Source organism: Scyliorhinus canicula, chromosome 9 (assembly GCF_902713615.1).
Source record: "Scyliorhinus canicula chromosome 9, sScyCan1.1, whole genome shotgun sequence".
In the NCBI taxonomy this organism is placed as follows: Eukaryota; Metazoa; Chordata; class Chondrichthyes; order Carcharhiniformes; family Scyliorhinidae; genus Scyliorhinus; species Scyliorhinus canicula.
In genome coordinates, this window is record NC_052154.1 from 23,409,980 (window position 1) to 23,425,262 (window position 15,283).

At 46.5% G+C, this 15,283-nt stretch overlaps 1 protein-coding gene across 1 annotated transcript in view; it reads right to left on the bottom strand.

The window, feature by feature from the left end:
* Positions 1-15,283, bottom strand: part of cdh13 (cadherin 13, H-cadherin (heart)) — a 1,126,050-nt gene that overhangs the window by 770,548 nt on the left and 340,219 nt on the right. Inside the window, exon 3 of the mRNA XM_038806328.1 lies at positions 1,321-1,529. Coding sequence (XP_038662256.1) covers positions 1,321-1,529 — 209 coding nt within the window. The remainder of the gene's footprint in view (positions 1-1,320; positions 1,530-15,283) is intronic.

A 15,283-nucleotide genomic window follows, 5' to 3' on the forward strand; every position in this document is an offset into this window, starting at 1 on the left:
GAGACAATAATTCATTTGTGAATTTCTCAACTAACACATTAAGGAAAGGGAGCTTGTTAGACTCCTCCATTCTAAGGATGAATTTGAGTGCTGAATGGAGGGGGATGAGAGCATAATATCTAATATTAGACACCATCTGCGATTGGACAGATCATGGTACTGAACAATCCCGAGTGTGCTAACAATTATACTAACAACCAATTTAGGTAATCCGTTTTGCTTGCAATGCAGTTCAGCCATGCTTGTCAGAAGCTACATATATTCATATGTGCCTGCACCAGCTTCCCAATGAGCACCATGACTTGGTGATCAGGAACCATTTATTCCTACTCTCTGTTTCCTGTCTGCTAACCAATTCTCAATCCATGCTAATATATTACTTCCAATCCCACATGCTTTCATTTTACAGAATAGCCTCTTACGTGGGAGTTTCTCAAAAACGTTCTGAAAATCCAAATGCAGAACATTCACTGGTTCACCCTTATCTATTTGCTAGTTAAGATCTCAATAAACTCTAGTAGGTTAGTCAAACCTACATAAATCTGAGTTGATTTTGTCCAATCCTGCTGGTATTTCCTAAGTGTCCGATTATCACATCCTTTGTAACAGACTCTGGCATTTTCTAAACAAAGCTATGGCTTATATTTCTGAGGCCACACAAGGACGAAACCTGCCAAAAAAAAATCACACTTGGTACAAAGTGGCGCAGATCTGGCTGTAGTGCCGTTGCCAGAATTATCGGTTCGCCCAGCGCCTGTTGTGTTGCAACGGCAACTCTCGAGACAAAAGCGCTTCCTGAGAATTCATTACTACTCTCCTTTCCAGCTTTTAGATTTTTCTAATGTCAGACACGCCATTAACCCATCGAAAAGAGTGAACGAGCAATCTAGCAAGTTTATGCCTCTGCTGCTTTTCAATCAGCCTGGGAGACTTCACGACTGATTTTTCTTTCACCTCAGAACATCCTCCCCTCACATGGAGAAAGCTCCATTTGACATCTTCATCGACAGAATGACTGTTATTAGGAACCTTCCATGAGAGTTGCCAGTCCATTTTCTTTCTCACCATAACATTCATCACTGTTATAAGACAGACGGCGCTATCATAAAGCTCTGTATGTATTGAACTGTTAAGCATGATGCCATATTAACGCATTTTGAAGTAACAAGTTCAAGAAATTTTAAATATCATCAGCGTAAATAAGCGCAGGTAAGATAAGTAGATGATTGCAATTGATTCCAATCACTCAAAATTAGAAATGCGCGAAGGTGGTGCAAAAATGCAGGTCAGTTTACTTATTGCATGGTTTATTGTTATTACCTTCAAAACACTACTGTGATTGTCTTCTCTCACAACCTGAACATCGGCAGAGTCCTGTGCATGGATAGATGTTGCCTGGATGATGAATCCTGACATGGTGGCCTCCATACCTTTTACAGCAAACACAGAGCCATCTGCTTCAACCCGCAATCCGGGGTTGGAAATTGTAAACTCCAGTCCTTCATTCCCACTGCAGTCATCAAAGTGCACTGGAAGGATACAACAAAAAAAAGGCAATTAAGATATAGACTTCAGCGACAGCTTTTATTATTCCAGAAGCAGGCCTTTGCTGTTTCTCATGCTCCAAGGAACAAGCTCCAGCAGTGTTAATGTAGATCTTTGCAGCCATTCGTCTTATGAAATGATAAGAAAACTGTCATTCCATTAGTAGTGTATTGCCTTTGTGGTTACCCATATCTGACTTGCATCATAAAGTTGGGTGCCAACACCAATGGAAAGTTTGATACATTGCAATTTAGTATAGTTTTAAAAGCAGCAAGATTTATTTTCCCTTGGGCCACCGTGCGACTTTTCTGCAGAATTGCCAGTAATCAAACCTGTTGAAGTCAAGGTATGCAGGGTTAGCCAGAGAATATCTTGTGAATTCTAATTTATCCACAGTTACATATGCTTCCATAATCAGCGTACAAATGTCATCCATTTTTTAAAAATCTGATGTGTTCTCAAGTTATTACAATCAATCACGTATTAATCAGTTTGAGGGTAAATTTACTTAAGACACAAATCCTAGATTAATAATTAGTTTCCAAGTTCATAACACATTTCCAATATAATGAGCAACAAAAATCGGCTGTTTGCACAGCTAGCTAACATGGCACTTGAATTTTCCATACCAAAAGCTAATAAGCTGAGAAAATGTATATTGCACTACAGCCTTATTTGCAACTCCTGAATGTGCCTTTCAGCAATCGGTAGTTAACACCACTCAAGTGTGAATCAAATGAATTAAATCAAACCAGAGAAAAACGCAAGCTGCGGCGACAAAATCAAGTCAAAGGCACTGATACCATCTAAATATGATTTCAGTGCATGGTTTGCAAAGCAATTTATATTTCTCAGAAATCCATTCCGAGATGGAGCCCACTTTAAACAGTACTTTATTCTTTCTACTCTACTGCAAAAAAGCTCGAGTAGAATTTGTTTACAGTTCGATCTGTCCAATCTAGCTCAGTTAAGAATGGTTCATTTCTTCGCCCCCAGCATATTGTAGTTCATTGATCTCAAGACACATTTCAATCGGTTTCCTGACATAGTTCGGTGCAAAGCCTGTAGAATTGTTGAAAACTAGGAATGCTCACTATGTATTTTCACATGCAGATGTGAAATAATTTGTGACATGATAAACTGACAAGATGTTAGTATGACAACAGTTTAAATAAGAGACTCTTTTGAAATTATATGATGCTAATTATTTTATAAAAGGTGAAATGTGAAAATGTTTTGCTTTCTTCAAGCTCATAAAAGCATCTGGAGGAAGTTAAAAATACGCAATGAAAAAGCGCTAGATAGGTTTGTGTGAGAGTAAGAAAATTAATTTGACATTAAGCTTCAACCAAATAAACATAAACAAGCCTAACTATTCGGCAATCAGAGTTGGTAAATGCAATGTATGGCTGTTATCACCCAGTGTATCAAGGAGTTAACAAGAGGTAGTAGTCATCTTGAACTGGTTTTAATAAAGTTATCAGATAATGTTCACAAAATGGATGCCATGATGTGGAGATGCTGGCATTGGACTGGGGTGAGCACAGTAAGAAGTCTTACAACACCAGGTTAAAGTCCAACATGTTTGTGTCAAACACTAGCTTTCGGAGAGCAGCTCCTTCCTCACCTGAGGAAGGAGCTGCGCTCCGAAAGCTAGTGTTTGAAACAAACATGTTGGACTTTAACCTGGTGTTGTGATACTTCTTACTGTGCTCACAAAATGGATGTCATAGCACTGTGGAAGATAGTTACCCACAGGATAACAAAAGTTAACATAATCTGTTATTCAGAAATATCTTAGACAAGGAGCCAAGTATATAACTTTAAAAAGGGGCAAAACCAATGCAATAAAGGAGTAACAAAAGCAAATAAATGAGCAGTCATGGTTAGCACTGTTGCTTCACAGCGCTTGGGTCCCAGGTTCGATTCCCGGCTTGGGTTACTGTCTGTGCGGAGTCTGCACGTTCTCCCCGGGTCTGCGTGGGTTTCCTCCGGGCGCTCTGGTTTCCCCCCACAAGTCCCGAAAGACGTACTGTTAGGTAATTTGGACATTCTGAACTCTCCTTCAGTGTACCCTAACAGGCGCCGGAGTGTGGCGACTGGGGGATTTTCACAGTAACTTAATTGCAGTGTTAATGTAAGCCTACTTGTGACAATAATAAAGATTATTATTACTGTCAACAACACTTCAGGAGAATGGAACACCGTTGAAGGTAAAAAACTGAGCAGGCAGAATAAGTGATGTCAAGAATCAACAAGCGCAGATTGTATAAACATGACCCAAAATGGATTAACAAGCAGGCGGAGTGAAAGAAGGGAGAAAAATCATGAGAAAGAGCAAGAGTCTCACTGGGATGAAACAAGAAAATGCTGGAACATTTCAAAAGGGTTTACAAAGGGACATAAAAAGACCTTGAAAAACACCTAATAACACAAGCCAAGCAAAACATAATCAAAAACATACATAAGTCAGTCAAAGAAGAAATTAAAAATATAAAAGATTAAGACAGAAACAGAAAGATAAGAATGAGGACAAAATAGTTAAATATTCTGAATGATTATTTTTCTCCAAGTGTTCACAGGAAAGATCATGAGCAGTATGCCTTTCAAAATCGTGATACCAGAATAAAGTCAATGAGTTAGTTAGCTGAGAGATGGAATTCAGAGTCAGACTAAAAGACCTCAGATCAAACAAACACAAGTGATACGTGCTATTTGTTCCAGAGTGCTGAACAAAACAAGGGAAAAGGTTGATGGCAGGCGCACAACCATTAGGTTCAGGTGACTGCCAGTGTGGAGTTTGCACCTTCTCCCCGTGTCTGTGTGAGTTTCCCCTGGGTGCTCCGGTTTCCTTCCACAAAGATGTGCAGGTGAGGTAGATTGGTCCTGAGGGTAGGGTTGCAGGAATAGGGTGGGGTTTGGGCCTAGGTAGGGTGGTCTTCTGAAGGGTCGGCACAGACTCGATGGGACGAATGGCCTCGTTCTGCATTATAGGGATTCTATGGATGGAGTCAGTAAGGAATGTAAAGAGCACATCTTCAAAAGCTAAGGATGTTTTGAAGTTTAGAAGATTTAATTTAAAATTAAGCAGAAGTAAAGATGATGAAGTAGATTGAAAGTGTCAGCTTAGTCGCTTCCATTTCATTGACACTATTACCGTAGACTTAAGTAACATATGAGCAATGGTAGTTAAGTTTGCATGAGAGGATTGATGACCAGATGATGACCAAAAACAGTCCACAACTGTGGACAACTTGTTCGACGTGGCGAAGACGATAAAGTTTTCCCTGAACCGCCGTGTCACAGCAGACAACCACTTCCAAAGACAAAGGGTACATATTTAATCTTCATGTCACAACATGATAGCTGGATTCCTCTACCTGAATGATACTGTTAGCCTACAACAAAGAAATTGTATTTATATAACACTTTCAATGTCTGAATGTATTTTACACCCAATGAATTACTTTGTGAAACATAGGCAAATACAGAAACCAAGGGTGAGATTTAACGGCCTCGTCATGCCCGACTTGGTGATGCGACGAGGCCTTTGACTCTCAGCAGAGGCCTCTCGGGAGATTCATGATGCTCGGAATGCCTCGCGAGATCTCACAAGATGTCGCAAACTGGATCTCACCCTCGCTGGATGAGATCCAGATTAACATATATAAATGAGGCATTGGGCTCATTTAAATATGTCTGCGTCATATTCACCCGGCGCCCAGGAATTAACAGCTTATGCTGGGAGACCTCGCCATGGTGCCTTTTAGCACTGGTTTCCACAACCGTATACCAGACATAATGGCACCTTGGGAGTCTCCAGAACATAGAGACCATTAATGGGTTGGGCGGGTGGCCGGCTCTGGGCAGAGTATGAAGCTGTCACTCCCACTGGCACCCGGGCAGCTTTGCACTGCCAGCCTGGCACCATGGAACTGCCAACCAGGCACCCTGGCAGGGGCACTTCCAGGGTGTCTGGCTGGCAGTGCAAAGGTGTCCGGGTGCCAGGTTGCCCCTGCCAGGGATCGAGCTTTGCCCTTAAGAGGTGGGGTAAGGGAGGGCTCGTGGGCCCTGTAAAAAGTAGGTTGGGTGCAGTAGGGGGGGGCTGGAAGGGGTAATGAGGGTGTGTCAAAAGATCGAGGTGGCATTTGAAAATGAGGTAAGTGCGGCCTTGGTGGAGTATTCCTCGCTGAGGCCAGAAAAATGGCAAAGTCTCAAAAAATAGCGCAATGTTTCTCAGCACTGCAGGTGCCAATAAACGCCACGCTAAACAGCCCAAAGCGCTTCCTCTTGAATCATGGCCCAATTTTTTAAAACAATGTCCAATGATCAGAAATCTATAGCGCGATTTAACGGGACAAAAACAGAGTCTTGTTTCGGGCGAGCATAGCGGGTTCCTTCTCAGTGCCTGCAGCATCGGGAACGACACTGCTATTTAACAGGACTTTGCCATTTTTCTTGGTCTTGATGAGGAACCGCCTCACCAAGACCACACTTACCTAATTTCCTGCACTAACGGCCTCAGCTCACCAGTGTAGGAACACTATTCGCGGATCAGGGCACCATTTCCGACCCACTGACCTCCGTGGTCATCAACCTGAAACATTAACTCTCTCTCTCTCCGCAGATTCTGCCAGATCTGTTGAGTATTTCTTGCATTTTCTGCCTTTTATTTCAGATTTGCAACACCTGCAGTGTTTTGCGTTTACATTCGTTAAGAGGGGGACTGGGAGAAATCCCTGTTCTTTTTCATGTGACGCAATGCGATTTTTTAATATACACTTTAAAATGACAAAGGGGCCTTAGTTTGTCAGCGCCTCACCCTCAGTTCAAATGACTTGCTTAAGTTTGGAAGATTAGCTCAAAGGCAAGTGTTCTACAACAGAACCAAACAAACACCGCAGTGTAGGACTGAAAAATGCGGCCTTGTGTCGTATTTGTGTAATATACAATTGCAGTACTGGACGTCATACCCTAATTCAGCAAAACAAGACTAATACTAAGACATTGGTTGGAAAGGTGGGACCATTTTTGGGTCTGCAATCAAACCCACGATCGCTCGCCCAGCTGTTTCCCAGAGTAAACTAAGCTGCTGGGGGAATGAGAGAGGGTTGTGAGGATGACATATCCACAAGGGGCAGCACGGTAGCATTGTGGATAGCACAATGGCTTCACAGCTCCAGGGTCCCAGGTTCGATTCCGGCTTGGGTCACTGTCTGTGCGGAGTCTGCACATCCTCCCCGTGTGTGCGTGGGTTTCCTCTGGGTGCTCCGGTTTCCTCCCACAGTCACAAAGGTATGCAGGTTAGGCGGATTGGCCATGATAAATTGCCCTTGGTGTCCAAAATTGCCCTTAGTGTTGGGTGGGGTTACTGGGTTATGGGGATAGGGTGGAGGTGTTGACCTTGGGTAGGGTGCACTTTACAAGAGCCGGTGCAGACTCAATGGGCCGAATGGCCTCCTTCTGCACTGTAAATTCTATGAATCTATATCCATCCTGCCAAAGGGCGGATTCCTAATTCAAGGCACCATGTTAAGGAGAAGAAATCCTCGTCAGCATTCGGATATCTCAGGCTGCAGCAACCCCAGCAAAACAGAGAAGAACTGGGAAGACCACAAGCAGTTCTCTCGCTCATACAGAGCAGCAGGAGCGAGGTCCCTCCAACCTTCAGAGAATCTACCAAGAGGATGCAGAGTCCCGGAAAGGCACCACATGTGACACTATCACATTGCCCCACACTCAGATCTACCCACCATTCTCCTGCCTAGCGCAATTCAGGGCAACACGCCTCATTCCTCTTTGTCCAGGAATCTCTCATCGCCACCTGAGTAGCCAGCATTAGCACTCGCCCTCACCCTATTGTTCCCTCACATCCTTGTCTCACAGCGATCCTCCACAAATGCTGTCCTTCTTTCTTCATTGCACAAGCCTTATAACCAATCGCAGTTATCAGTTTTCTCGCCTTAGAATCATCGAATTTACAGTACAGGAGGCCAATTGGCCATTCGAGCCTGCACCGGCTTTTGGAAAGAGCACCCTACCTAAGCCCACACCTTCACCCTATCCCCGTAACCCAGCAACCCCACCTAACGTTTGGATACTACAGGGCAATTTAGCGTAGTCAATCCATCTAACCTGCACATCTTTGGACTTGTGGGAGGAAACCGGAGAACCCGGCGGAAACCCACGCAGACACGGGGAGAACATGCAGGCTCTGCACATGCAGTGATCCAAGCCAGGAATCAAACCTGTGCCCCTGGCACTGCGAAGCAACAGTGCTAACCACTGTGCTACCGCGACACAAATAGAGAAGAACTACACAAGACGCCGATCACAAAAGAAGTAACCATATAATCTTGAGGAGACATGGACAACAGGGCTTGAGGAAGGGGTGTGATGTGGTGGCTGCCCTTCCCAGTCATTGGCAATGAGTGCGCACCTGTCCAGCTGGGAAGGAGGACAGGGCCCAGGAAACTGTAGACGTCAGCAGCAACCTGCCATGACAGCCTGAGGCACTGGTGCACATACACGTCGAGAGAACTGACCCTCTGCATGTCTACCCTGTGATGGGGGTGTGAGGGTTGGCGGTTGGGGGGTGGGAGGGGGAGGGGGGGGAATGGAGTGGTCTCACTTACATCCAGCCAGATCTCAGTGTCCACCTCCTCTGCCCTGTGAAGGGGTTTTACAGCTGAGCGGAAAGCAGCTTGTGCTCCTGCTGGGGCTGTTGCTGGGGGGGGGGGGGGGGGGGGGGGGGGGGGGGTCTTGTCCCTCAGCACAGGTGGAAAGCAGAGCTGTATAACCTGCTCCCATGCTGTGGCGAAGGCTGACAGCAGGAAAGTGCAGCTGCAGAGATGAGGAGTGCTCAACAGGCAAAGTGCCTTTTAAAGAAGTCACAATCGCCTGTCACGCTGTGAGAGCACACTGTGAGAGAAGCAGCGCTTTGTACAGCAGCCTCGGAGCGGTAATGCTGGAGTACATCAGCGTAACTGATCAAAGCTTTCCCAGCTTCTCAGTTTCACTGACCTCCCTGCTGGACAGTCACCTTAGTCAACGAGGCGAGTTTCTGACACTTTCAGAAACAGCTTCCATGGCTGGGAAAGACTGGATTCACGGTTAAAGCCCACACACACACACACACACATTTTCCTTCAATGTCATTCCGGGGAGAGCTGGAAAAGGTTGGCATCCCAGACCCACATCAATTAAAGGGTTCTCCCCCACCCAGTTCACCCCAGGCCCATCTCCAACAGTGGGGGGAAGTACTGCTCATTGCTTTACACTTTTTCTTTTGAAAAATATCTATAGTAGATATTTTCAAATATAGACCGAACAAAAACAAGCAATCAACAGCAGCAACAATGAATCATACACCGTTAACACTATTCCCCCCCACTCCACAGAGCACCTCCACAACCCAAACAAAATACAAAGAACTCCCCCCCACTCCCATCCCTGACTTGTTAATGCCCCTTAAAGAAGTCGATGAACAGCCTCCATCTGGTGGTGAACCCCTCCTCTGGCAAACTTGATTTTTCTCGGTGGAGAAACTCTGCCTGTGCCCCCACTTTCAGTGGCTTGGAGTCCTGCCAGTACAGCAAGATCAGCCTCCGGGCTGACAGGGAGGCAAAGGCTACCGCATCAGCCTCTCTGCCCACCTCTCCCGGATCCTCCAACACCACAAATAGCGCCACCCACTGGCTGGGCACCACCTCCACTCCCAAATACTTCAACAATGGGTGAGCAAACACTTTCCAGAACCCCTCCAACCTCGGATAGGCCCAAAACATATGGACATGGTTCACTGGTACACCTGCACATCACCCACACCTATCTAATAATAATAATCTTTATTGTCACAAGTCGGCTTACATTAACTGTAGAAGGGACTTTAGTTGGCGGAGTAGCTGCCTTAAGACTCTGTTTTCATTTTAAACCGGCTGCTTGAGGACCTTTCGCGAAAACTCGAAGTGCTGACTATTATTTTCTTCAACATTAACACTCCAATGAAGTTACTCTGAAAATCCCCTCGTCGCCACATTCCGCCACCTGTTCAGGTATACAGGGAGAATTCAGAATGTCCAAAGTACCTAACAGCACCTCTTCTGGGACTTGTGGGAGGAAACCGGAGCACGCGGAGGAAGCCCACGCAGACACGGGGAGAACGTGCAGACTCTGCACAGACAGTGACCCAGCGGGGAAGCTATCCCCACGCGGCCCTCGCCATTGAAACCTCACATCCAGCCCCGGCAGAACAAACCTGAGGTTGTCACAAATTGTCACCCACATGGACAGGCCTTCCATCCCATAGTGCTGTGACATTGATTCCACACCTTCCACACTGATACCACCACCGGGCTTGTGACGTACCGGCCAATGAGAATGAAAGCGGCGCCAACAATAGTGCCCTCAGACTAGCCCCGTTACACAAAGCCTCCTCTATCTGTCTCCACATCGTCCTCTCCTCCACCGCCCACATCCAAACCATAGCTATGTCTGCCGCCCAATAATAATTCTGCAGTTTCGGCAGAACTATTGTCAACAGTTTAATCTCTATGGTAAAGAGCAAAGGGGCAGCACGGTAAACTAGTGGTCACTGTCTGTGCGGAGTCTGCACGTTCTCACCATGTGTGCATGGGTTTTCTCCGGGTGCTTCGGTTTCCTCCGACAGTCCCAATATGTGCTAGTTAGGTGGATTGACATGCTAAATTTTCCTTAGTGTCCAAAATTGCCCTTAGTGTTGGGTGGGGTTACTGGGTTATGGGGATAGGGTGGAGGTGTGGGCTTGGGTAGGGTGCTCTTTCCAAGAGCCGGTGCAGACTCGATGGGCCAAATGGACTCCTTCTGTACTATAAATTCTATGATCTATGATCTTTAAAGGGGAAAGTGGGCACCTCTGCTTCATCCCCTGATGCAATCCAAAGTACTCTCAATTGGCACAATTAGTCCGTACACTCGTCTTAGGAACCCGAGACAACAATATCACCCAGTCGAATATACCCCAGCCCAAACTCGAATTGCCCCCCGCACCTCAAATAAGTACGGCCACTACACACCGTCGAACAGCTTCTCTGCGTTCATGAACATGACCACCTTCACCTTCCGGTCCGTCAAGGGCATCATTATCACATTCAATGGACCCCGAACATTCGCCAAGAGCTGCCAACCTTTCACGAGCCCCACCTGGTCCTCACATATCACCGCCGGGGCACAATTCTCTATCCGTACCGCCAGCACCTTCACCAATAGCTTTGCATCCACATTTAACAACACTATTGGGTCGTACGAGCCACACTGCTCCAGGCCTTTGTCTTTCTTTAACCCTTATCCGCCATCCCTAACGGAGAAAAAGAGAAAGAAAGCCACCGCCCAACACCCCAACCCCAAAACAGATCTATCCCCACTTCACTCCTCAATTAACCTATCCTCCAGCATGGTGGTCCCCCCTCGAGGCAAATGCCTTCCTCAAACCCCCCCCAATCCCTTGCACCGTTTCCTTCACATTCCCACTGATGCCCACAACCCCAGTAACCCACATGATATAAAACATGATACAACATTCAATCCAACCAAAAAGCTCCAACACTTCTCCCATTGGTATCTCCATAGTCCAAAGTTCTTACAAGTCCCCTAATCTATGATCTTACAAAAACCTACTCGTCACCTCCGGCGTGTCCACTTAGAACTCCTGACCCTGGTATGTGACCGACAACCGGGCTGGGTATAGCACCCCAAGCTTCACTCCTTCCTTGAACAGGACTGCTTTGACCTTGTTGAACCCAGCCCGGAGTTTCGACAGCTCCCCACCCAGATCCTGGTCGACCCAAATCACATTCCCTTCCCAGCTGCACTTCCTCACCTCCTTCACCCCTGCAGAATCTTCGCCTTGTCTAGATATATGCGCAAATGTACCCCCACCATCGCCCTGGGCTGCTTCCCCGCCTACGGCCTCCTCCTCAGCGATCCGTGCGCTCGATCCACCTCGAGGGGTTGGTGGATAACCGTCTCACCCACCAGCTTCCCAAGCATGCTCGCTACATACTTCGCGGCCTGGGTTCCCTCAATGCTTTCGGGCAGTCCCACAATCCGGAGATTCTGCCTCCTCAACCGATTCTCCAAATCGTCCACTTTCTCCCTCAGCTGCCTTTGGCCCACCGTCACCAGCGCTCTGCCTCGAACGAAGCCAGCCGGTCTTCATGGTCCACCACCAAATCTTCCACTTTTTGGAGCTACACCCTATGTGCCGCCAACCTCTGCTGTAGTCTCTCGATGGCTGGCTGAATCGGGTCAGCCACCTTAACCAGGTCCTCTGAGGCCTCCTGACTTTGCTGCCGGAACTTGGCCGTCAAAAACTCCCACCAACTGTTCCGTGGACCACTGAGCGGACAATGACGTCATAGGGCTCTCCACCATCTTTCCTTTTGTCGCACTTCGCGAAAGCTCCTGGTCTGACTGTTGCGCCTTTACAGTTGCATTCCTTGTTTGATGGGGCTGAGACATGCCCACCCAAAGGACAATCCTTAGCTCTGTCTGTTCCTGTACTTTGTACCAGCAAACATCCCCCGCGATGGGCCGAAGTCCGTCTCCCGTCGGCATGGATTAAACCGCCTCTCTTCCCGGCGGGATTGGCGGCGCGGGCGGGCACCGGGGTTTTGGGGGAGAGGCGCGGGGCAATCAGACCCCGGGGGGTCACCCCACGGTGGCCTGGCCCACGATTGGGGCCCACCGATTGGCGGGCGGTCCTGTGCCATGGGGACACTCTTTTTCTTCCGCCTTCGCTATGGTCTTCACCATGGCGGAGGCGGAAGAGACCCCCTCCCCTGCGAATGCGGCGGTATGACGCCAGCAGCCGCTGACGCTCCGGCGCACGCACGGACGTACGCCGGCCGGCGAAGTCCTTTCGGCCCTGGCTGGCATGGCGCCAAAGGCCGTTCACGCCAGCCGGCGGAGTGGGAACCACTCCGGCGCAGGCCTAGCCCCTCAATGTGAGGGCTTGGCCCCTAAAGGTGCGGAGACGTCGGCACCTTTGGGGCGGCCCGACGCCGGAGTGGTTCACGCCACTCCAACACGCCGGGACCCCCCGCCCCGCCGGGTAGGGGAGAATCCCGGCCCAGATTTCAGTGCACAAAGGTGGAGCATTGCAGAATAAATCTGGAGGAAGGATGCAGTTCGACTCCAAAACGGACAATCCACAAAACACCTGCAGTAACTCGTCAAGGTTTCATTGATGGCTATTCTTAAATCGAAAAACTCTGCCACTGAGAAGAGCAGGTGGGAACACTGCCATCTTAAAGTTCCTCTCCACATCAAACAGCAGCTTGATTTGGAAATGAATGATTGGACTTCACCGGCGCTGGTTCAAATTCCTGGAACTCTAACGAATCCCTAACAAAGCACTGTGGGAATACTTTCACCGCATGGAGTATGGCAACTCAAGAAGGTCACTCACCATTGCCTTCTATCAGGATGGCCAATAAATGTTGACTTTTCATTCATGAATAAATTATGAACAAAGCAGTCTTGCAATTTAGGATTACCATCGCAGGGACAATATAAGTGCTCAGGAAATGCGTCTGATTTTGAATATACCTGTGAATGAATTTAAATGTTTAGGCAATGCTGCCTGCTCTCTTTCAACATTTGAATATTTCCACCAGTAGAGGATCTCTGTCCATCTACGTATATGAAATTCTTGGTCAGTAAAATAATTACAGTTTCTGTTAGGCAGTATAAAGAGGATATTGCCTACTTAGAATCAATCCCTTAACGACCAGTCTACGACTGTTAGCCGCAATGCCAGGCATTCCTGTGAGCAATCTGTTGTGCATTGATTTATGAGGTGAAGCGTTGGCCAGAGGTCATAAAGTAACCACCAGAACCCGAGAAAGACACAAATAAAAATCAAACTAGAATTTTGAGAGAGGAAAACCAATTCACGCACGGCAAATGGCCTCCGAAATGGAAACAAACCGGAATCTTCCATCTCCGAGTGCGGAATGTACGAATCAGCATCAAGCTGGCTTTGAAATTCCATTCTCCTTTGCTCCACGAGACATTTATGTGGCTATAATGGCGGCTAATGTACACATGCCGCAACATATTATTTATCATTTTTTAACGGTTTTATTTATGCCTGAGACATTGCTGCGTTACTGAGGAGGATGCAAACATTTATTAAGAGATTTACACTGTGCTTTTGTCAAGTGTAATGCAGATACTTGTTTGTCCAAAATGCTCTCTTCATGGCTGAAAGCATCTACTTTGATTTAGTACGAGAGGATGCTTATGACTTGCTGCACAACTGAAAAGAGAATGTGAGAGAGAGAGAGAGAGAGAGGGAACATGCAAGTTACAGATCTATAAAAGATCCAAGAGATAATTAATATGCCAGTTGTTAAGATATTCTGAATTACAAATTGATATGTTATAAGAATTGACTTGACCTTCATATGAACCAGCAGAATTTACATGAATCTAGCTGTCTGAAATATATTTGATAGCGTAATCTGCAAATATGTCCCCAACTACCCCTCTCCTCCGCCCACTCCGCTCTCCCCTCCAGCCCCCGCCTCAACACACACGGCCACTGCTCCAGTTCAAAACAATCTTTGATTCAGAAGGGTTTAAGGCAGGAGCAGTTTGTGTCAGGAGCATTCATCAGCTTAAAAACAGTGTCTATGTAGCATGAAAGGTTCATCAAAACAACCGAGTGGCCTTATTATACCGATGAAATAGTGATCAGCTTGTCAACGGAATATAAAGAACACCACCATTTCCCATACAAAGCACAGGGACAAAAGGTCGATCTTTATTTTCAGACTTTGGATCTGGATTCATGATTGAAACTACAAAATGTGTAAAGATCCAAACAGAGGCCCAAAACTGGATGAAGATCATTGTAGCACAAATGCGAAGAAGTGCGGGCATTTATAAGTACTGTCAATGTTATCGAACATCCATCGACAGTTGTCAGACCAGCAAGGAGGTCTTTCACACACAAAACAGCTGTGATATCAGATAGAAGTTAGCCAACCAAGGTTAGGTTTGATTTGAAGAGTGATCAGATCTTGCCATGTGTCCAAGCACCTCTTTGAACTTTGATGTTCTGAATAGCTAGAATCCAAGACATCCAAAACCTACCGCTGGTCGTTATAATGATACCAAGGCTGGGTTCAGCATTGAGGGTACATTACACTGACAAGCTTAGGAAGTAGCATTTCGTATTTTATTTTCCAAAGCATGTAAAGAGACTTATGAGCAAAATAGCAATATATCATCAAATATTCTTCAGTTCAACTCCTTGGGAAAATTGTGCTGGCTGTAGCAAGATTATACACTTTGTCTTTATAAACATATTCGCAATTCCATTCCTTCCAGCAAATCTTACCCCAGAGTCTAATGTCCTTCAGAACATAGAAGTACGATTTTGAATAGGCTTTTAGTTTAATGCCTCTCAATCTAGTTTATGTGAGGAAAATAAAGGCAGTTTTAAGGGATTTATATTTGTATTGGTATGGGTTAGCCCTGTTGCCTCACGGCGCCGAGGTCCCAGGTTCGACCCCGGCTCTGGGTCACTGTCGGTGTGGAGTTCGCACATTCTCCCCATGTTTGTGTGGGTTTCGCCCCCACAATCCAAGATGTGCAGGCTAGATGGATTGACCATGCTAAAATGCCCCTTAATTGGAAAAATGAATTGGTCACTCTAAATTTCTAAAACAAAAAATATTTGTAATGGTAAACA